At 51.9% G+C, this 22,700-nt stretch overlaps 7 protein-coding genes across 7 annotated transcripts; 2 read left to right on the top strand and 5 right to left on the bottom strand.

The window, feature by feature from the left end:
• Window positions 1-30: 30 nt before the first annotated feature.
• BKA58DRAFT_410164 (uncharacterized protein) lies at window positions 31-1,243 on the top strand (the record flags this gene model as incomplete). Its single annotated transcript, XM_046172202.1, has 2 exons — window positions 31-254; window positions 325-1,243. The coding sequence occupies 2 exons, from the start codon at window positions 31-33 to the stop codon at window positions 1,241-1,243; spliced, it is 1,143 nt and encodes a 380-aa protein (XP_046027991.1).
• Window positions 1,244-1,345: 102 nt separating this feature from the next.
• On the bottom strand, window positions 1,346-2,524 carry BKA58DRAFT_133152 (uncharacterized protein). Its single transcript, XM_046164438.1, has one exon. The coding sequence runs from the start codon at window positions 2,384-2,386 to the stop codon at window positions 1,448-1,450; it is 939 nt and encodes a 312-aa protein (XP_046027990.1). The 5' UTR covers window positions 2,387-2,524; the 3' UTR covers window positions 1,346-1,447.
• A 1,484-nt stretch (window positions 2,525-4,008) lies between these two features.
• Window positions 4,009-5,297, bottom strand: BKA58DRAFT_467719 (uncharacterized protein). Its single transcript, XM_046175071.1, has 2 exons — window positions 4,971-5,297; window positions 4,009-4,905 (listed from the first exon to the last, which is right to left on the bottom strand). The coding sequence occupies exons 1-2, from the start codon at window positions 5,161-5,163 to the stop codon at window positions 4,298-4,300; spliced, it is 801 nt and encodes a 266-aa protein (XP_046027989.1). The 5' UTR covers window positions 5,164-5,297; the 3' UTR covers window positions 4,009-4,297.
• A 148-nt stretch (window positions 5,298-5,445) lies between these two features.
• BKA58DRAFT_380862 (uncharacterized protein) lies at window positions 5,446-6,875 on the bottom strand. Its single transcript, XM_046169948.1, has one exon. It carries the CDS (start codon window positions 6,434-6,436, stop codon window positions 5,519-5,521), a length of 918 nt encoding a protein of 305 aa, XP_046027988.1. The 5' UTR covers window positions 6,437-6,875; the 3' UTR covers window positions 5,446-5,518.
• Window positions 6,876-7,013: 138 nt separating this feature from the next.
• Window positions 7,014-8,298, bottom strand: BKA58DRAFT_410162 (uncharacterized protein; the record flags this gene model as incomplete). Its single annotated transcript, XM_046172201.1, has 6 exons — window positions 7,014-7,039; window positions 7,070-7,203; window positions 7,261-7,476; window positions 7,526-7,647; window positions 7,699-8,070; window positions 8,131-8,298. 6 exons carry the CDS (start codon window positions 8,296-8,298, stop codon window positions 7,014-7,016), a joined length of 1,038 nt encoding a protein of 345 aa, XP_046027987.1.
• Window positions 8,299-10,426: 2,128 nt separating this feature from the next.
• Window positions 10,427-12,240, top strand: BKA58DRAFT_455049 (choline dehydrogenase; the record flags this gene model as incomplete). Its single annotated transcript, XM_046174530.1, has 3 exons — window positions 10,427-10,791; window positions 10,847-11,216; window positions 11,281-12,240. Coding segments are annotated over 3 exons (1,695 nt in total), but the record flags the coding sequence as incomplete, so codon positions are not given.
• Window positions 12,241-13,682: 1,442 nt separating this feature from the next.
• On the bottom strand, window positions 13,683-22,699 carry BKA58DRAFT_467717 (uncharacterized protein; the record flags this gene model as incomplete). Its single annotated transcript, XM_046175070.1, has 4 exons — window positions 22,290-22,699; window positions 21,144-22,078; window positions 14,893-21,095; window positions 13,683-13,707 (listed from the first exon to the last, which is right to left on the bottom strand). Exons 1-4 carry the CDS (start codon window positions 22,354-22,356, stop codon window positions 13,683-13,685), a joined length of 7,230 nt encoding a protein of 2,409 aa, XP_046027985.1. The 5' UTR covers window positions 22,357-22,699.
• Window position 22,700: the final 1 nt, after the last annotated feature.

Here is a 22,700-nt window from a genome sequence, read left to right as displayed (position 1 = left end):
GCTGTCAGAAAAGTACACCATCCGCGCAACATGACTTCGATACAATCTCTCACGTCTTTCAAGCTCGATCTCCCTCCTAGCTGTATCGAGTTCTTCCCGCTAAATCCGCAGTATGCGATAATCGGCACGTACAACCTCGAAAAGTCGGACGAGAAAGAATCCGCGGGGAGCGCTCCACACGATGGCAAAGTGAGCGCCAAAAATCAGCAGCGCAATGGCAGTTTGATATTGGTACGCGTTGATGGCGATATTGTGTATGTAGGATAATTTGCGGATTTTCTGTGTTTATTACGCGTGTTTCGACGTAGTACTGACCTGGAGCAGCCATATCGTCCAGACGTTGTCCACGCCATCGGCTATCCTGGACATACATTTCTTGACACATGTCACTAGCTCCAACTTTGGCGTTGCAACTTCAACAGGCGCATTCGCCATCTACGAACTTCAGTCGTGGCAGCGCGACCCCAAAATCGCTCACATCAAGACTATCCAATACTTCCCAGAAGATGTACTCATCACTGCGTTCACTTGGCATCCGGAGTCCTTCATGGTCGGCATGACTCTATCGAATGGGCAAGTATGTCTTGGTGTCATAGATACGGAAGACGAGTCCGATGCGCCTACGAAGATGGAAGTCGCATCGCATGATCTGGAAGCCTGGACCCTCGCGTTCTTACCGGATGGCTCAGGATTGTTGTCGGGTGGAGATGACAGTGCGCTTCGTTTTGCGGAGTTGTCGGACGGATCTGGAGGAAGCGTGCCCTGGATGGATGGGAAAATACATGGTGCTGGTGTCACTGCTATTCTTCCCGTGCATCTGGACAGCCAAGGTGGTCTGATTATTACCGGCAGCTACGATGATCATATCCGGCTTCTCCACGTACCTATTTCAGGCCGTCGTCAAGTTCTCGCGGAGGCCAACCTTGGGGGAGGCGTATGGCGATTGAAGCTACTGGACCGAAACCCCAAGCTACCCGCACATCACGGCGTAGAGAAGTGGAGATCAGAACCGCCACCAGAGGCTATCCTGCTGCTTGTCAGTTGCATGCATGCTGGTACGAGGATCGTCAGGCTCACCAAGAGCGCTTCCAAGGATTGGCAGATTGAAGTACTGGCCAAATTCGAGGAGCACGAGAGCATGAACTATGGCAGTGATTCTCAGCCAGATCTCAATAGTCAGGGTCAACGGACGTTCATGTCTACGAGCTTCTATGATCGGCTGTTGTGTCTTTGGAGATACTAGTGGTCTGTATCAGGTAGTTGAACTCCAAAGGATGAGTATACGTATCAGACATCACATGTGAAGCAAGCTGACTACAATTGGCGATGACTCTTTGTATTTCCAGAATCAACATACAAACCGTAAGAAATTAACCCACAATAGCCCCCCCAAAAAGCAATTCTCTCAAACGCCAAACATGTACCAGGAGGTCCTCATTGTCGAAAATCAGGCCGTAACGTATGGCTGCGTGGCGAAGTAGTCGGCATACGGACCCAACGACGCCGGGTCGAGACCTTTGGCAGACATGTCGGCGTCAAACGCAGCGAAGTCCAGCTGCTCATACCATTCAGGAGGCATGTTGCCGGCAAATGGGCTGATAGTCGGGGGTTCCGACAAAGTAGCAGACGTATCGCTGCCAGACAAAAAGTTGGGTCCTCCAGAACTAGGAGAAGACGACGGAGGAGAGGAGGGCTGGACTTCCATGTCGCCCTCATACAACGGGATCTCCGCGAGTTGATCGTCAGACAGGCCGACGAAGTCTCCAACAGCGTTGCCATACTGCTCTTGAGGGACGCGAGCAGGGGCGGGAGCGGCGACGACGGGGGAAGCGAGAGCGGGCGTAAGACCAGGGGCAGGATGTGCCTCGATACTTCCATCCGTGTTGGAAATCTTGAAGAACTCCCGAGCCGGATCGAGAGAAAACGACATAACTCCTTCCCAAAATTTCCCGAAAGGAGTTTCCGAAACTTGTATCTCCCTGAACTGGAAGAATTTCGCCTCGTCACTCATCCCTATATTGACCTCGTTGAAGCCAATATCTGCATCAACCACCAGGATGAAGTCGGACTGATTCTGGCCGTATTCGTACCATTCGTCGTAAGGCCCCGCGTTTCCTTTCGGCTGAGCGGGCAGCCAAAGGTGGCCGGAAGCCAAAAGCTGCTGCTCGAGAGGAATCCACTCGGACTTCGATCCCATCTCGTTACAGACGATCCTGAACATTTCGCCGTTTCGGTTTCGGTAAACTTGAACGACGGCAGGGCTGGAGCAGGCTTGGCGGGCCCGGAAGTCGAATTCGGCCTTCTGAGAGGCCCTCTCCTTCGCTGCTATGGCAGCCGTCTTTTGTTCGGGGGTTAGGAACTTCGTCTTGCTCCAGTAGCCAACCATGCTGAATTGCTGTTAGGATTGTTTTGGGTTCATGAGTTACTAGTTGTAGCTCACTTGAAGGTGGAAGGTAAAGTACTTGACTTTACTTTTGTGTTGGTAGTGGCAGTGGTAGGAGTAGTGTATTGGTAGCAGAGGTGGTGGTGGTTTCGTATGTCTTGACGGTAAGTTCGAAGAATGTTTTGGTTTCTAACTTGATATGTGTAGAATCAAGAGTCGGATATCTGCTGAAGAAAAGAAAGAGAAGGGAAGAGAGGAACGCACTGCGATTTATAAGAATGAAGGCGCAGCAGGACTCCACAACGACTGTGAGTCTTCAGCTGGATACCGCCAATGGAAAAAAAGAGATATCGGTTTCCATGGAGCAACCAGCACATGGGCAACAGAACCATGTCACGAACATCAAAGAGCACAGGCAACGTCCTCCAGGAACCCATTTTATCGTGTCGGACTGGGCACCCAAAATATGGCTACCAGATACCGAGAGACATGCTCGTCACAACAATGAGCTGCTTAATTCGAAGAGCACAGAATTTTCACATTGGCGTTCAAGAGCAGTGGCCCGAAGGTTGCCGCAACGTCATATCCGCTGAACGACCATCAACATCAGCAGCTGAGTCATTTCTACGACCGTAGGAGGATGGTCACCAATAATAAAATCAGACGAACGAGCTGGCAGTACCGCGAGAAGGTTACGATTCTTACTACAGGCTCGTCGTCTACGGCCAACTCGCCCGAGACCAAGATGGATGCCTAAGTCTCCACACATATTGGTCGTAGCGACGACTGAAATCCCGCTGTGCGAAAGCGGCCACCGAATCTAAGCGACTGAGTCCTCGCTCTTTCAAGGGATCCAAGGCGAACCGACATCATCTTTAAGCCATTAAAACACCAGAGTCTTCCGTATCACGTTCAATCCATTCGAATCGCGCTCTCAGCATGCTCAATATTGAGTTGATCGCTCGAAGCCCAAAACAACACACGTCACATCAGATCCTCACCATATGTCATACGCACGCACATGCAGAGTTCTTTCCAGAAGCCATTCACCCAAATACTCAGTACCAAAAGGCATATGACACGACCCAAGGACCAGGTTACCATGACCAGACGAGACGTAGCAATGTCTGCCTTCGGAACAAGGATACGCAGTGGAGCTCTGGACAGCATAGGGCTGAGTACACGGGCACCGTTTTGAGAAACCATGGTTGCCATGAGGCCGGTGCTATGAGTCTTGCGGAGCTTTTGGCCGGGCGAGAACGGTGCTGGAGCTGGGGTGGAATGAGATGGAAGGCGCGTTGAGGTGCATATTTGATATTGCGGGTGTGTGTGTGTGACCGTTCGGGTTAAAAGAGCAACGAGAGGAGTAAGTGGCTTTGGCTAGCTCACAGTGCGGCCTGACTTTCCTTTGCGCTGGGGGTAAGAATTGTGCTCTCTGTGGGATAGCAGTAGCATCGCTGATAGCAAATGGTCAGGACGCTGTCTGAACGTTTGCACAATCAGGTCTCTTGTTGCGAGGAGTCGAGTCGATGCCTGGCGGGGCTTTGGTGAGTCGGTTTGCTACTTCCTCATGCTGTTGTGATGTAATACACATGACGGTCTCGTATATTCTGCCCGGGCAGTCATGAAGTAAGAAGCGCTTGCATTTTGTCACACAGAGCTTACAGAATATGATGTTGTATGGCTAATGCAGATTACCATGTTGTATGATCCATGCAGGCTATGCCCTTCGCTTTTCCTACAGGACAATCCACTCCTCCAGATACCGATACCAATCCCCAACACCGAAGAATGCACCCACTCTAATACCAGCCATGCCAAACGCTACGCTAAAATGTAGTAGATCAAAAGAAAATGGGTATCGTAACAAATGACACGGAAGAACAGCAACAAGAAACAATACCGCGCATCTCATCACCTCCTAGCCGGTGGTGACAACAATCCGCTACTAACCGATTCTCTCTTCAGATCTTCCTTCTCACCCAGCAACGCCTTGACTCTCTCCACTCTCGTCACAGCCTTCTCCAAGCGATCCAACCTGCCCATCTTCTCCCTGTCCCTGCGTTCCAAAGTCTCTACTCTTTCTTCCAGCTTAGCTCTTGCCCGTCGCTCTTCCGCTACCATCTCGTTGGCCTGGCTAAACAATTGCACGCTCAGTTCTTCAATCTCAGAATCTACAGTCTGCACGCGTGCTTCTGCCTTGGCGCGTAGGGCACGCTCGCGCTCGAGTTCGTTGAGGAGGGTGTAGTCGACCGGTGGAGCGTGGGATGGGTCTTTTGGCGGTGGAGGCGGAGGCATGCCGCCTGTATTCGCTGGCGATGGGAAGCGGCTCGTGATGAAGGAGAAGCGGGAGGCCTTTGTGGAGTTGGCGGTTGTGGGACGTGGGGGATCGGCGTCGACGGAGGGGCGTGAGGATGCGTTGACAATATCGGATTGTGAGGTTTGGGTCCGGGGCAGTTTAGGGGCGTTTTGTGTCGCTTGGAGGCTGCGGATTTGGTCTTCGTAGTCGGCGCATCTGTCGACTAAACGTTGTTAGTATGTGTGGGCTTGAGTGCGGCCTGACGCTTGATGCATTATGGGGGCGTACCAGCTGCTGTTGCCTTCTCCTTCAGGCGCTCCATTTGCGCTTCGAGCTCCTCTATCCTTTGCCTCGCGTCTTGCAGCTCGGCCATATCTATGCTACTGCCGCACGACGGACAGCTCGGGGTATGCGCCTCGTTTGGGGCGTGTTTCGACGGCACTGGAGGCGCTGGCGGCGATGCTTCGATGCTCGCTGCCATGACTGCGCCGGCTGCCTAGGTTTCGAGCTCGTGGTAGGAATGTTTCGTTATCGCAGGTGACAGTCGTGCGTGGTTTGAAGAATAAAGGGAGATTGTGGGGTTTGGGTCGTGGTGGTGATGACGGAAACTTGCTGGGTTTCAGGTGATCGGCACCTGTCTTCGTCATGCAGGGATCACGCGCGTGCGGGCGCTATGTCCAGATCTGGACTGACGTATCCAACTTTATCTGACAGTGTCCACTTCGCGCGGATCACTTTGCTTTTGGTCTCGTTCAAGGGTCTCACGCAATACAGAAGAGGATGCAGCTGTGAATTATCGGGTCTGGTTACTATATCGACTAACAGTAAGCTTCAGTCTACGCGAATGCGGCCTTGTTCTCTTTCACCCAGTCCTCCAGCTTCATCGGCTCGCGCTCTGTGTACTTTCTCACATTCTCTACCGCTTTCTTGTAGATTTTGCCATAGGGGTCATCGCGTCCAGCGTCGCTCTCCCGCATTCCCCGCGCCAGCGTGTCGAGTATAGGCTTAGGCATGTATGCCAGCTTCTTGTACCACCTTTCCTCGTCAATTTCCTTGACCTTGACCTCCTTCCCCAATGCTTTGCCAATCACAGCGTGAGCCTCACGCTGGGTCAGAAGCTCAGGGCCACACAGATAGAATGACTTTCCGGCTTCTTTCTGGAATCGTGGCTCTGCGAGAAGTGCACCGCACACAGTACCAATGTCCGATGGCGCGAGGTAGTCGAACTGCACGTTGGGGTACAGGAGCTCGACTTCACCCTGCTTGATGTCTGCGAGGTTCCAAAATACGTTGCTGTTGAAGTATGCGGGTCGCACGGCGGTATATGAGACGCCAGTTGCTCGCAATGCGCTTTCAGCTGCGGTGTGGAAAGCGCCAATCATGTCCGTCTTGTTGGCGTCTGAGTCTAGAGGGTCTTCGACCTTGAACGAAGACAAGAGGACGATGTAGGTTACACCGGCCTCCTTGAGCGCTTCGAAGCTGCTTCGCATGCCGTCCTGGATCTCATGTACGACGTAAACGAAAGCTGTCTTGGCACCAGAGGTATTGACCGCGGTCTTGATGGTCTCGGGCTTGGCCAGATCAGCTTGAACGCGGATATAGCTGTCACTGTTGCCCTCTTCCTGAATGCCTTTCAATGGCTTCTTCGTGTCGCGCATCGCGAGATAGACTTTGGCACCGCGCCTGTGTGCTTCAATGGCAGCGGCGCTGCCCACTGCTCCAGTCGGGCCGAAAACGAGAACGGGAGAAGTCATGGTAGGTTGTGGAATGTAGCTGGGGTGCTCTGACTTGATGTCAATGTATTGAAGAAATTTTTTCGTCTCTATATGCGATATCGAATTGCTTTATCTAACTTTCGTCAAAAGAAATCGCAGGTTGCCTCATGGGCGTCCGCGGCACGCGCTAACGGCCTCTCGGTTTCTCGGTATACCAATGCTGTTCGGAACAAGGCTGCCTTACCATTTGTGTGTGGTAAGATATGCACGTAACGACATAAGGGTCTGTTTAATCGCTATTCTTGCACCTCCTCGCTGCCCGATGTGGGCAAGAATACGACGGTCGGGACCCCGAGGTCGCCGTGGATGACGTCATGGATGTCAACATATCCCTCAATCGTGTGCTGCACTGCGCGACGTGAAGATCGTCCGCATTACAGTGTAACACCTGTCCGTCGACTTTCAAGCATATTCTTCCTTCCTTGCGAGGTTATTCAAACTATCGTCATGCTGCCGCGGAGACCCACACGCATTAGCGGCAAATATCCGACTTCTCAACAATGACTACTTTTGAAACGCTACGGAGAGACAGCTAAGCCTAGGAGGCTCACTGAAGCTAGCCGTACATATTGTGTACCCGATCTGGGACCTGTACGCTGCTTCTGTTCTCACTACGCATCTCATGCACAATCGTTCTCGTTATCTTGCTCTTTTCAGGCTGCTCAGGGTCGTCGAGTATGCACTTCTCACTATCTCCGTCATCGAGCTCGTCTCTCTGACAACGCGAACGGCCTCCTGTTGGCCGGCTGCCGACGGTAAGTGGTGGTCCGACGTTATACAGTGGTATCGCGTTGCTACCAGACCCCGTCTTAGACCCCATTCCCAGAAAAGTCGACGAGAGTATGCGACGAAAGAATCTGTCAAATTGCTTTCGGAGTGCAGGTAGTGACGCGACAAGTATACCGACCGAGAGCTCCGATGCGGACCAGATGGCGAGGTTCACACCATCCCATGTCGGATCGGCTGTCTTCATCAGTGCGGAAAGTTCGACGGTCTTTGCGACTGAACAAGCGGTTGCGCTAAGGACTGGCTCAGTTGATGTTATTTCAAACCTCGGAAGGTACTCACATTAGGCCAAGACAGAAGACGATGCGCAGACCCCATTGCGTACGCCTTGGTAACTGAATTGTGGACAAGTATATGATTGGTGCAACGACGTATATCACATCAGTTACACAGTTGGCTACTCCCTGTTTCGTCATCAGCTCATTTCGCGCAACGAAGCAAAATAGATGACAGACCTGACTGTAAGTAAGAGGCGAGCTGGTCTTTATGAAGCACTTCCCTTTAATGGATTTATTCCAATTTGCTTCAAATGGTGTACTGCAAAAGCAGCCCATGATGGGCAACAGCAGATTGAATGTAGTGACCATCAGGATCGAAGCCCACACCACCGCAAGGTACACTCTCGAGAATTTCAGGGCTAGAAGGTAGCCACAAATCGAGTACTTTAGCGTTGCGACAGCAATAAGGTTTAGGATCTGTGTGATCCATAGGTAGTAGCTATAGTCCAGGATGTCGTAGGGCATCCTGATGCTAGGATCCCGAATATGACGACCCAGACCATGCTGACATGTTTTGAAGCGGATTATCGACGTTGCGACGTTTATCATCTGGATCCAGACTCGTTAGCATGCTTTTGCCCTCGCAGTAAAGCTTCTGGTCTGACGAACTGCTGCGATGATGAGAAGGTAATCGTGTAGTACAAGCTTCCGCTTAGCCCTGATACTATACACTAGTCGCCATACGAGTACCGCGGTACTCAATATACACAAGATAGTTGAGGGAACAAGGAAGACGGGCGCTCGATTTGGCCATTCCTGCTGCTCGGTTGCCGCCATTGCAGGTGCCGATATTGCGTAGATGCAGTGCAAACACGAAGGGAGGGAGAAGCGATATCAGTTGGCAACGTGCGCAAAATGGCACTCTTTATCCCAGCCATTTGCCCTTGTGAACCTATCGGATGCCCTAGGATTTCGGGAGGGCCGCTGGAACGTCCCGTCCATCTCGTCGACCGGGGATCTCTTGGGAATGGCTCATGCGAGGATGGCGTTTCATCGTCTGCCATCAGTAGCAAGGAATTCCAGCATCTACTAAGCTTTCCACTTCCAGTTTCCCTGGTCTTGTGCCAAGATTTCGCAAGGAATATACTATCCATGCACTGACGGGGCGTAACTGATCCCCTCCAATCATTTATATAACAAGCCTAGGCTTGAGGTTGTGATGATGGCTATGAGAAACCTCCATATGGCAGACATGATGTTTTCAGCATGCACTTCAAGATATAGTAAGCCCAAGCATACTTGAAGTCGTTTCCTCACTGCAGGCCGTCCATCCAATCGTCTGTCTGAAAGCTGACTATATCAACCCAACAATACGCAAGCCTGGCGCTGATCATCTTAGGACGCGTTCATTGGTTTGGCTTCTTGGAATCCTTCGAGGAGCAGGTTGCAGACAAATGTGATGATTATGCATGCAAGGGCATATCGAACTATATTTCGACCGTGACCGTGTGGCTGTCATCTCTTGGGCCTCGTCGCTTCATCTTGTGTCAGCGAAAGCTGGAAATGCTGCGTGATCAGTGTGATAGTCCGAAGAGCTGAAAAGATTGATTTGCGTAAGCGTTTGCACGAATCTGCAGTAATGCAGATACACCTTTGGTGTCCTGTGTGGATCTCTGTATATGTTTCTTCTCTTCACGTTCATAGTAGTATGTTGAAGCGTGGTTTTACGCCACCTTGGTATGCTTCGACCAACCAATACTTGCTATGTGCTCCAGGATCAGAACGCCACCTCATGTCATTCCTTGCATACCCTGATATCGTAGACTTCGCAAGCTTGCAAGCGAGGTTCGGGGCGTCGGCTGGTTAGCCAATTAAGATCCCGCCGTCCCGTTCCATCCCGCGGCGATGCTGACTGCCCAACAGGCGAAGGCGGCTTCGCGACCTGCATCAACCAGCCGGGTAAAACTGCGCGCTGACAGCTGTTGGCAATTGATGAAGAGGAAATTAGAGACCCCTCATATAGAAGGTTACCATGGAATATTAGGTGAGGCAAGCTCTTGTAGAGCCGGCGGTCCATTATAGTGGACCCTTCCAACTTGGCAGCAGCGACACTGCAATCTCTTGTAGACCACGACCCTACTCCAGTTACCGGTATATTGAGGGCCGTCACAGTGCTGCTGTCAACCTGGCAAGCCCAACGTCTTGGAGCTCGGCAAAAGCGCAAAGACGGTGCAAGAAGATCAGAGTCACCCATCAAGAGCCTGGAGAGGCAAGGGCAACCTATAGCGGTCAGCAATGTTACTCACTTGTCTGCGCTCAGATGTGTCCTCTAACATCAAAGAAGTGATGATCATGCAGGGGTGTTGGAACCGTTGTTAGTGCGGGTGGGGTGACTTCCTACATCTGGGAGAGTACCGAGCCGTCTAGCCAAGATCGCCTAATCTCGGGGGCTATGCTGTTTCTATCAATCTTCATTCTTGTGCCATGCAATTGCAAGGACTTGATACGCCGCCTGACTATGGGACCCGTTGGCCAGATCTACTGCTCACTGCTAATTGTATCGGAGACTTGTTGCCGACCTTTGCCACAACGGTGTGCCGACTCCTGTACCCGTACTACTCATGCAAGCTCAGGTACCGAGAAAGTGCTAAGAGTTAATATGGGTTTTCGTGAAGAAGTTTAAGAGCTCAAGAGCTCCCGTTCTTTCTCTCCTGGCGCATCCCACCCTCGTCGAAGCCCATTTCTTCTTGTGGTATCGCTTTGAAGCAGGTCGCCAGGATGCTTTACCCTAGGAACTTAGCCGTTGTTGCTTTGCTGGGGCTGTCAGCTGCCCAGGAAATTTATGACTACGTTATTGTTGGAGGGGGTGTCACCGGTCTTGTTGTGGCCAATCGTCTGACCGAAGACAAGAACAGTGAGACTAACCAACAAATCTAGAGTTACGCAATACTGACATGATGGTCGTACAGAATCCGTACTCGTCATTGAAGCCGGAAGAGCAGACGATAATCCAAACATCCGCATGCCTTATGGCGCCACATATGCCCTCAACACTTCTCTTCTGTGGACCGACTACGTGTGCCAGCCAGAACCATTCCTCGGGAATAAGACATGGAACACTCGTGTCGCGCAGATTCTCGGCGGCGGATCTCTCGTTAACGGAATGATATACGATCGCGGATCAGCGGCAGACTACGATGCCTGGGAGGCGTTGGGCAACAAGGGTTGGGGATGGGAGGGGATCTATCCGTTTTTCAAGATGGGAACAGAGTACATCCCAGCTCCACAGGAGACTATTGATCAAGTCGGTATTACTTGGGACCCCGAGGCGTAAGTCAGCGAAACATTGCCCGTGTGAGCAGCTTTTAATGTTAATAACCTCCAGCTACGGGAAAGGACCATTGAAGATCGGCGTCACGGACACACAATACTCCGATATAACTGACTTTTTCGAAGCCTTCGAAGGCACCGGTAACGCGCATGCCGCTCGCGATGGAAACAACGGCGAGGCATATGGTACCTCATGGTACCCCAATACCATGAACCCTAGGACTGGAGAAAGAACGCACGCCCGGAACTCGTACTACGATCCTGTCATGAGCCGGTCGAACTTGAAGGTCATACTGGAGTCTCTCGCGACTGAACTCGTGTTCGACGGCAACAAAACCCTCACAGCAAAGGGCGTAAAGATCACCGACAAGAAGACCGGCTCGTCAAAGATCTACTATGCGAAGCAAGAGGTCATATTAGCCGCGGTAAGTGAAAGGTCAAGCTGCCTGCAGAATTGGGCATATACTAACTTGTCATTTTCGTTTCCAGGGTGCCGTAAACACACCAAAGCTTCTCCAGAACAGCGGTGTCGGACCAAAAGCCGCACTCGAGGCTGCTGGCATCCCTGTAAAGCTTGAGCATGACGGTGTGGGTTCGAATTTCCAAGACCATCCGTATACTGGCGTTGGGTGGAACGTCACCGGTGGCAGCACCCCGAACTCGTTTTCCTTGACCACAGACCCGGCATACAACGCTTCAGCATGGGAAGAATACCGTGCCAACAAGACTGGACCGCTGACTCAAGCCCGTGGCAATAGTCTAGCGATGATGCCGCTTCCGGTAGTAGATCCTGAAAACTACGACAGTATCGCGGACCGGGTGCTTGCCCAGGAGAATGACGCGCATTTGCCATCGATCTACAAGAACAATGCGAAGCTGCTCAAGGGTGTCGCAGCACAGCGTAAAGTCCTCGCTGATATTTACCAGAACGAAAAGGCCGCAGTAGTAGAGTACCCTGTTCCGTCCTCAGGTGGCTACATGCTAGTCGGCCTGGAGAAGCCGGTTTCTCGTGGAACCATCATGATCAACCCAACCAACCCTCAAGGACCACCACGGATCTCTTACAATGCACTCAGCAACCCCATTGACAAAGCTGTTCTTGCTGCGTGTGTCCGTTATATCCGTAAGGTCTGGTCGGGCCCTGAACTAGCGAAGTACACCCCAGTCGAGACGACGCCGGGAGCCCAGTACACGACTGATGATGAGATCATCAACAAGATGATTGAGCAAGGAAGCATTTGGCCGACACTGTCGCATCCTTCCGGCAGCTGTGCTATGTTACCTGAGGATATGGGTGGCTGTGTGTCCGATGAGCTTCTCTTCTATGGCGTCGGGAAACTGTCCATCGTCGATGCTTCCATCCTCCCTCTTATTCCCTCTCAGCACATCCAGTCGACGATGTATGCTGTCGGCGAGAAGGCCGCGAGCATCATCAAGAGCCGTGGCTGATGTGAAGTGGAAGCTGTTCGTGTAAATAGTCTGCAGTTTAATAGACGAACGCACGTATGATCTATGATTGGACTTAATCGTTTGACTGTGATGTTGGTGCTATGTACTCGTTTCGAGCAAGCAGGAATACTCTTATCAACTTTTATGCGCACTGACGGTGATCGATGTGGTTCTTCATAATTTTACGCAGTGTCTTACGATGCAATCAACGGTAATGGGAATTGGGAGGCTGGGTGAGTAGAGAGAAGGTTGGTACCCCTAGACGCGTCACGCAACAGACGCTAGTCTAGCGTGAACTATATGTGACTATGACGACAAGAGGCGCCTACAAACAACACGAGGGAATGATACGCATTTGATTGTTGCTTTGTCTGTGATAGCTTACCCGAAGGCCAGTTCGACGAGATTCTCAATCTCTTTACACGCGGACATCCACATGACCAGTAGACCTCTCCCGTACGTTCGTAATCCTAAGCCGACGTGCTGCAATCGTCGCTGGAGTATTCACCATCGAAAGTCGCCGGGCCAACATCTGGCAGCTCAGTAAATTGCACCCAGCTTTTCTGCACGTACGGCTATTTCGCATCCTGAGTATGCCAGAATATCGTCATCGGCTCTCTTAGTTGGCCCCTCCGCGTCCATTGCCAAGTAGGTCTTCGTCGTCTATCCACTATTTGACCCACTTCACTCTGTAAGCAAAACCGTCCTCAACACACTTAGGCGTTCGGGTGCTCGTAGTAGCGGTAGTCACCGTTGCACGATCTTCTCCATGCTGAGTCCATGCCAGGTATAATGAAGCAAACAAGTAGAGCAGGGCACTCGCGGCAAGGGAAGCGCATCACATTAGATGATCTAGTGCACGAGTGTCCGTTTCACTTCTGCTTTCGATTCTGGGGGTGCGACTTCCAGCATCGTGTATATAAGCAATTCCTGCTGTTTTCCTTCGATTATATATGTTTTGATCCACTTCTCCGTTCACACACTAGGCATCGCTGTGAATTGGCTCGTCCATGAGCGCTTGGGGACACAAATGCCTGAGCTGTGTCGCCATGTTCTGCAGATTGGTATTGATATTCTCTAGAGTGGCCATGTCAAAACTCCAGCACAACTGGATCATCGAGGTATATATAGATGAAGTGTCCGTATGTGCAATACTCATTGAAATTCATGGTCCAGGCATGAAAGCTCGACGCCTGAACCAAGACCAGTCCCCAGCCTGAGTGAAAGGCGCATTCTCTTCTTCGTCACTCATTATCGACAGCTGGGTTGTAGTCTTCTTTGTCGAAAGCGACCAGGAGTCTTATGACTAGGTAACCTGGCGTTGCTTCGATCAACTCATCGAACACAAGCTCCCAGCGTCCAGGTGTAGTGCGTGTCTTTGGTGATGAGTTGACTCGCAAGACAGCAAAAATTTGGCCCCAAACGGCCAGGCGCAGCCAAAATCACATGGCGGGCGAGACGATGTTGCTATATACATCTACTGTCCGTTAGCAACATGCTTTTCTCAGAACCCAATGAAACTTACAATATGTAGTTGAAACCGAGGACTGAGAACGTAGCGTCCTTCTTGTTTTGCTTATATACGACGTCGTGACCACGGGTCTCGCACGCCCGTCATGGACGGTTGCTCTTGGACGTGGAATGAAAGTGTCGTATTCATGTGGCAATGCGAAATGCACCATCCACCGCAATGATGTTTTGAGTCATACGTACCGCTTCACCTCCAACTGATTCGAAAGTCCCAATCAACAATCCAATAAGTCCTCTATGTACTCGGCGTCGTCGAGTTGACCAGCCGACCATCTTTTGTGGATGCGGTGATAGCTTCGCTCGGCATGGTTTGGACAAGTGCGAGTCGACTTAGCGGTCGCTCTTCTGATCTTGAGAGTATTGAGGGCGTTGCCAAAGTCTCATCAGATGAGAGAAGTCTGTATGCCAGAGAGGAGGTTGTTGATGCACGCGATCGTACGGTGGGATAACCCCGGTCTGCTATATATAGATGTATACGTAGATCGAGACCGAGGAGTATACCAGAACTGAGAGAGGGGCGATGCAATACATTGCATATGGTTGTGTGTATATGTGGAGAGCGAGATGCAATCAAGAATATACAAAGACAAAGGCTTTCGTTCCTGCTGGGCTTACGGATGAACACCCAACAGGAACGAGCGTCATGAGTTAGAAAAAGGAAAACGACAATTAGAAGGTACAATAATATATAACTCCAGGTAAACGACTATGCGGTGTCCTCCGAGGCGGTGGTGGTGTTTGTCTCTTTGGTCGCGCGGATATGTGCGGTGGCGGCTACAGCTGCACCCTCCCTCAGCACCCAAGCACCTGCTCGAAGGCTGAGAACGTCGTGACCAGCCATCTAACAACTCGCGCTAGACATCTCCACGTCACACAATGGCGATCATACGTTTTGCGAAGGCTTATTGCTATTACCGTTTCGCGCATTATTCATACGTTTCTGACTATTGTACAGGATCTTTGGCATTGACGCCTCTCTTTTCAGATCGTGGTATCATCCAACAGTACGCGCCTCGCTATGCATGTAAAAAGGACAAATTTTTGAAAAGAAAAATTCACCGCCAATCCACATCGCCTCGTATGCATGATTCACCACCCGTTCCGTACGTGCATGTTCAGTACATTTCGTCATCAATCTCTCCTTCTGCGTCAATGTCCTCCTCGCATTCAGCGTCCACGTCAGCGTCCACCATCTCCACATCCTCCGTTGGCGTGTTTGTTGCTGAGTGAGTGTGCGAGCCGCTTGCCGTCGGGTTTGCAACGGGCTCTTGCCCAATTTGTGGGGTCGCAGAGCGGGAAACGGGTCTAAGATCTGAACCGTTCTCTTCTGCATGAGACTGCTCAGAGTTGAGGGCGCGGTGCATGATCCGGTACTGTTGTTTTGGGTTCTTGAGGATCTCGCGACTAGTACTAGTTTCCAGAGGGCCGACATCTTGAACATTCGCAGCGCCTTCTTCATCAACAGGAGTCGTGTCAGTGCCTACGGCCTTGCGCGCCTGTAGTGTCGAGAGTCTCAAGTTATAATCGACGCGCCATCGCTGCTTCTCGTGGTTCTTCGCCTTGCGCTTGACGTGCTCGCCAAACCAGTCGCCTTCCGTATCGCGCAGATGATCGCCGAATGCAGCCCAGAAACCTGGCAGGGTAATGTAGCCGCCACCGATCGTCTTCTTGACTGCATTGACGGACTGGAGCCAGTTTAGAACAAGTTCGACCTCGAAGAGCTCGGTGGTATGTTCAGGACAATGAGAGTGGATGTCGGCAGCAGTCGCGCCAGCCAAGAAAATCAAAGGTTGTAGCACCAAGTTCAAGACCCGGTACCACCATGGCCACGTAACGGATTGGCCGTCGATACTGCTCCAAATAGGTAGCAGCGCGCCAGCATCGTTCTTGCCAGGAAGAGGCGGCTCGGGCAAGGCTGACCAAACCGCAGGTTCAATATCATCAATTTGTGACGGTGGTGTCGTCAACGGCTGTAGTGGGTTGCCGAACTTGTAGCTTGCTGTCGGCATAACGTGAATATCCCAGAACAACCGAGCACGGTCAATCGCGCGGTGGTTGTAGCCGCCTTCACAAAAGCCCCACTTGGACAGTTTCGGAAGTGCGGCGTCGAAATCGCTGTTGACAGGCGGTAGCTGAGGTACAAGCTTGACGATACCCTCGTTCACCATAGTCATGATTGCCGCAAAAGCACCATCGTCTTCGCAACGCGACATATTGTAAAACCCTGCATTTTCGTCCGCAAATGCAGCGTCCATCTTTTTCTTAATTGCGACGGCGTTCATAAAGTCGTTGAGCTGGAACAGGCGTGTATACTTCTTCGCTAGGGCTTGCGTGAAGTTGTAGTTACGGCCGGGCAAGAGACGTTTGAGCTTGCGCATCCTGATATGCTGCTTGTCCACGAGATCACCTACGACGTTGACAAGTACAGTCTCGCCGAGATCCTTGAACTTCTCGTGGGCTAGATTGGCGTTGTAGAGTGCTTGTGGGGTAGCCGTGTTTGCACGAATCCATGACCGTGCCTTGAGAAGCTTGTCGTCAGAGGACCAGGTTGCCTTCCGCGATCGATGCAAAGGAGCGGTGAAAGACTGCTGCAGTTGAAGCATCGTTCTCGTCCGATCTGCCGTTGCAGCTTTGTACCACAATACCCGATCCATAATCTCGTAGTTTGACTCATCGACATTGAACTGCTGCAGTGCTTGCCTCAGGACGGGAAGAGGAAGTTCTGGATAGGCACACTTGCGCATAGCCCATTGTATGAGGCCTGCCCAGTCGTGCGTCTCGGGATCCTCGATAGAAGCAACTTTGCCGGTCTCATACGCTTCCAAGTAAAGTGACTGGAATGTCGTGGTGAGCTCACGGATTTGCTCAGCCATGTGCATCTGCATCCAGCTCCAAAGCTCCTTGGACTTGGCCATGTCGAAGAACCTGTCGCCAGTATGTACGTTCTTGAAAAGGCACCAATCGATTTGCTGATCATTCCCAGATAGCGAAAAGACCACAACGAAGGTGTAGAAAAGCCTCTTGAAGTCGTCCAGCGTGTCAGCAGCCCGAGCATACTGTCGTTCTTCCTTGAACCTGTTAAGACGTGTCCTCTTACGCTCGCGCCATGTCTGCACTGCTCTTCCAGGTCTCGGTGCACGCTGAGGAGGTTGGTAGATCGGATCGTTTGGATCACCTGTCAGACCAGTAAGGCGTTCCAGAAGAGTGGGGGTAGGGCCTGGCCTGCCTCGCTGCCGCCCACCGAAGCTCCTTATTCTTGGCTTCTTTGTGTTGGACGGCACAGCGTCGTTGTTGTCTTCAGGCTCATCTTCGACCTCCGAGGCGGACCGCGCCTCATCATCTGTACTGGAGTGAATGGTGGACGCTATATCTTGTGCAGTCGTAGATGTTGCTAGAGAGATCCGAACCCTCTTCCTCGAGGACTGGTCGCGCGGAGCTGCAATCCTGACACGCTTCTTGCTCTTCTTCACATTGGCAGGTCCGTCTGTAGCCTGCTCATTAGAAGCCAAAGAAGCAACCTTGTCGGCTGCAGTGGATTCAGGTTCGTCCGCTGTCATCTCTCCAATAGAACCCTCCACGACGGGCTGTTCTGTGGGCGGTGGATCGCGCTCACTGACAGCGTTTCTGGGCGCCTGTTGCGTGACCGAATCAGGCATTTCCTCATCGCTCTCATCGTCTTCAGGCAGCTCCTCATCGGACTGATGCTCACGTTCCGGAACGGGTGCAACGATGGGACGCGTCCAAATGAGCGTTATTGGCCCGGACTTCGCGGCCGTCGCAGCAGCAGCTTCATCATCTGCCATATCGTCGGAGTCTTCATCGAAAGCTCCCATGTTGGCGGTATACAAAGGAGCTCGACGTAACTTCTTGCTCTTGTCGTTCAGACTAGCAAGTCGTGCCCGCTTTGTGCGCGGTGCGCCGCTGCCGTCCGCGATCTGTTTAGAAGACGCTTGTTCTACTTGAGCGTTCTGAGCCTTGCGGGCTTTGGCTTCTAGCCTCTTCTGCTTCGACCACACGCTGCGCTTTCGAAGCTTAGCTTCAGTAATCTGCCTCTCGAGTTCAGGATTCAATTGGTTGAAAATGATGCTCTCGTCCTTGGGCGCGGGCTCAATTGGTTGGTGCGACACGACCTCGCCGATCAGATCACGAATCTCCTCTGGATAATACAGGAGTGATTTCTCTGACATACGGGCATTGTAATCTTTGAGTTGGGAATATTGCGCCATGTTGTGCGCCAACTTGAGGACTTCCGGGCTCCTTTCGTTCAGATGTGCCCACGTATACATTCTTCGAACGGCGGTCCCTGGCATGTTCTGATGTTGCGAGGCAAAATTCCAATGTTTCAACCCGAACTTCGGGTCTACAGACATATTCCTGAGCGTCTCGGTGATGGTGCTAGGAGAAGGCTTCGGGATGTTCGGGTACCGCTGCTCCCAAAGCGTGAGGAACGGTCGTGGCATCTCACCACCGCCTGGAAAAACACCGCCGCACTTCTTGATGATATCGAGAATGAGGTTCTGCCTCAACGTGCGTTGAGTTCCTGCAATGCCACCACCTTGTGCTTTCCTTGGTTTGGTGCCCGGGATAGTCGGTACTGGGGTCTCTACGATAGCGCTATGAACCGCATTAGGGAGAGGAGCACCAGAATTGGCCTCGGGAACGGGAGCTGGCGACGACTGAGCTACCGGACTTGGGCTGGCGGCATAAGGGCTCTGATACGGTGTCATACGGGCGCGCTCGGTTGCATTGATGGCGGCCCAGCCGCCCACCATACGAGGTGTTGGTACGACTGTCTGTGGAAGTTGTCTCTGTGCCGGCTCGAGAGAACCATTGCTATACTCTTCAACATTGGTGAAACCTGCAGTCGTAGCGGGGACGAGGTTGTCGCTTCTGGTGACCATTGAGTCTAGTACAAACGATGTTGCTTCTTCTTTGTTGACCACATTGCTGTCTTGTGATGGCTCGTTATCAGGTGGGATCGACTGTTTAGCGGAGGCAGATGACGACTCATGGATCAGAACATCCCGTTCCGTCTGCATCTCGGTTGGTGACTGCGGTTGCACTGGAGAGGGTGACCGTGTTTCGGCCGGAGTCAATTTTTGTGGGATGGTCTCCAGATCAGCGAGTGGCGCCTCAACATGCGGTTCCGTTACAGTCTCGTCCAAAGTGCCTTGTTGCAGTTGAGTTGTCGCTCCATCCCGCTGAGTAACACTGGTCTGTATAGACTGGGGTATTTGAGAACATTGAGCTTGAATCGCACCTTGCTCCTGCTCCGATTCTGATAAAAACCAGTCAAAATCGGCTAGATGCGGTAGTTTGAAGGTGGCCATCAAGGCCTTGCGTGGTCGACCTCGCGCAACCTTCTGCTTCATATGAGGGTTGAGAAACAGGCCTGGGGAGCATCGCTTGTTGTATTGATCAACCACACTCCGTGCCCGAGCATCCAGTTTGGAGGCGTCGAGCGGAATGCATGTTTTCGTCAAAGGCCGGGCAATGTGTACTGTAGTTGACTGGCCCAGATCATCATCAGGACGGACAGGGGAAGCTGCATTTCCGAACGGACTTCCAACATCAGTGGGCGAGGGAGACATCGACGCCACAGTCCTTGATTCTGACCTCTGTGAGACCAGGGTTTTGGTAAGGCGTCTCTTTGACGTTCTTGGGGTAGAGACCACGTCCTTCGCCTTCCGCTTCCCGGTGACGAGCTCGGGCGAGGCGTGAACAGTCCCCGGCTCCGTAAGAGCAGGTCCAGGCACATAGTCAGCCTCGGAGTTCTCCATAGACACGTCGATATTCTTCTCCTCGCAGGGTGTGGCTCGCCTTTTGGTGGATGCTGCGCCCTCTTCCTTGCTTTTTTTCGCCCTTTCCTTCATCTCAGCGTCCCAGATAGCAATGATGTTCGAATTTTCCAAAGGGATACCGTCTTTACGCTCCTGGCGTAGACCATCAATGATTGCGTCTGGTATCCGACCCTTACATGACCAACCCATAGCTATCCTTTGCTTGTTGGTAAGGACTGTAGGCTCGGTTGCCGACTTCGTCGCCCGTTTCTTCACCTTCTTCACCACCAGAGGTAGATTGCGTTCCTTTCGAATCTTGTTCTCCAGGCCCATTGGCATGCGTCCTTTTACTGGTATGCCCTTCGCTGCCCGCTCTTCTGCTGTCATTAATGGCTGAGCTAGTGGACGTTTCACCGACCCATGCTCAATGCTGTCAGGTATTGCTAACGGATCATTGGTCTTTTCGCGATGAGCAAGAATTTGGTTTTGAACATGTCTGCTCAGGCGGGCATGGCGATCCAGTCCCAGCTTGGACTTCTGCTCAGGAGTGAGCGAGATGGTTGAAGGCATCTTGGAAGCTTTAGCGGCCTTTGGTACCCTGGCGGGCTTCACTTTGACGACTTTCTGTTCCTTGGACCGACCTACTATATCCAATGTTTTAGGTTTCAGCATTGAACTTGAATGCTTCTGATAGCCGATCTGCTCGGCGATACCGTTATCCCAACGTGGACCGTTCTTGCGCGGTTTAATAATAGCCGAACCAGCTTCAGACAGTGTTGCTGCACCAGTCTTTCGAACTAACTCTTTCGCGCTGACGGCTGGGAAACCCCAAGCGTCGAGGCACACCTCGGTCGCAGAGCTCTTCGCAGATTTTCCAGGCACCAAAACACCTTCCCAGACAGCGATCTTGGCATCGACAGCTTTCTGGAAATTCTCGTGTGTGCGATAGAGGTAGTGAACGAACTTCTTCGGTTTGGTAGTACCAGCATCTCGTATGACAGCCAAATGCCGGAGATGGAAAGGTTGTGTCTTCTCCCAGTCATTGGTCACACGGGTGAAGTACGATTCAATGGGGCGTCTCCAAAAGGGCCCGACAATCCGGTTACGTAGAACCTCAGCGTCCCAACCCTGCACACCACCCAGTGCAGCAGCGTTGAAGATAGTATTCGGAAGAAAGCGGTCAGGCGTCCATTGTGGAGGAATGCTGACAGTTTGATCAGTAGCAGGCTGAGCATTGGCTCGGTCGCTGACTTTGGCATCTGGATCGTCTGGCATGTCGTCATTGAGATCGTTCAACAACGAGTCGCCATCCACGTCTTCATCGCGTAGTTCGCCCTTCGAATCCGTTGTAATAGGAGCTGTTCGACGAAAGCCAAGGTTCCTGAGGTCCTCGTCCTGTGGCGCGCGCATCACCTGAATGCATGTGATCCAAGCGTCGGCAGACTTCTTCTTACGAATTCTACGTCGCTTGATCATCCCTGTTTGATCCAGTCGTATAAGTGCACCCTGGGTGGCGCGCTTGTTCCAGGATGACATTGGAACACCCTAGTAATGTTAGAACGTGACATATAATTGTGAAGGCCATGCACTTACCAGCTTGTCCCTAATGGATCGCGTGGGAACGATGCCACCTTGACCAACTTTGTTGTACAGCAGTTGAGCAAAGTTCCTGACCACAAACGTACCATCCTCCTGATACACGTCCTCAACGGCACTAGACTCAATGAAGGTGTTCTGAGAGACGAATTTGCTGTGAATACAGAGGCTGGTGCGCATCTTGTTGGACTGTACAGAAATCTTGCTGATGTAGTTCTTGCGAGCTAACTCGTCCGTTCTATGCGGGACAGATCTCTTATCCTGGCCACTGATGTTGATCAGTTCGGGTTGTGTGATGCCTGCCGATCCGCGAGCAGCAATGAGAGAAAGCAAGACAAATTCCATGCTGGGAACCTTCTTCAAGTCGATACCGTGGCCTGTCAACGCCTGCCATACCCTGCTTTGACTGGCATACAAACGAGGGGCAGTGATGGTAGAGCTGGGTTCATCGAAGACTGCTGTGGTATGGCGCGCTCCATTTGGCAGGTTGCGTCGTGGTCGTGGTGAGTTTGGATGAGTAGGAGTTTCGGGCGACTGAGTGAAGAGGTGTTGCGGGTTATGTTGATCTCCGAGGATTTGTTGGCGCAGAGAGTCCCGCAAAGCGAAGAGAGATTTGGAAGGCTGCTCTACTGCTTTGACGGAATTCACGGATGTTTGAAGTAAGCCTGTTGCGGGTGTCTCGCCGATCGTACTAGTCTCGTGTAGCTCGGCCGCCTCGAACTCTGAAAGAGTGAATTGACGAACTTCCCGTTGGTAGACTATGCGGATATCAGGATGGCTGGTGAGCCATTGCCACAGACGCTCGTAGAACGTGCGGCCAAGTCCAGCTGACGGAAGACAGTTATCTCCATTGTCAGATTTGGGTCCGCCGTTATCGACGCCTTGTTTGTAGAAGGTCTCAACAAAGTGACGGAAGTCTGTGCTAGTAGCACCTATAAGATGTCAGTGATTGATCTGATGTAGTAAATGAAAAAAAGGCTGGAGCGAAAGATAACTAGCGATCAAGGTGAAGCGAACGCGACGCTCTCCCTTCCGAGCGGTCTTGTGTTATAACTTATGGAGGAATGGAGATATCGATTCGCTCGGACGAAGGCCAGTGCGCGAACGGAAGCAACGACTACACGCGCAACGAGTCATGCATACCTTGGACGCCGCGAAGTGCAATTTCTGACAGCAGAAATTCCAACAGCTTGTCAAAACCTGACGACATGTTGCTACCACCCGTCCCCTTTCAACTCCGGTAGTGTGATTGCGATTGCGATGACACGCGTTTAAGGCATGTCAAAAGTGACGATGCGGCGATTCGAACGCGCACTGCAGGACAATGCTAGGTGAGATCGCGTCGTGACTGGCTGCAGCTGTTGTGGATTACTTCCGAGCGCAGAAGTCGGTGTACTGAGGATTGCAAAAATCCTAGCGCGCGCTTGGAGTGGTTTGCAGAAGCTGTCGATGTCGAGTTTCGAACGCGTGCAAAAATGGTTGTCGAATCGGTAAATACTTTGGCTGCGTTTAGGTGGGGTTGGGAGCTGCAGAAAAGTGACTAAGAGAGGAAGA

The sequence above is a fragment of the Alternaria rosae genome (genome assembly GCF_020736505.1).
Source record: "Alternaria rosae strain MPI-PUGE-AT-0040 chromosome Unknown BKA58scaffold_3, whole genome shotgun sequence".
Classification (NCBI taxonomy): Eukaryota; Fungi; Ascomycota; class Dothideomycetes; order Pleosporales; family Pleosporaceae; genus Alternaria; species Alternaria rosae.
Note: the sequence above shows the minus strand (reverse complement) of the source record. Positions and strands in the feature narration are given on the sequence as shown.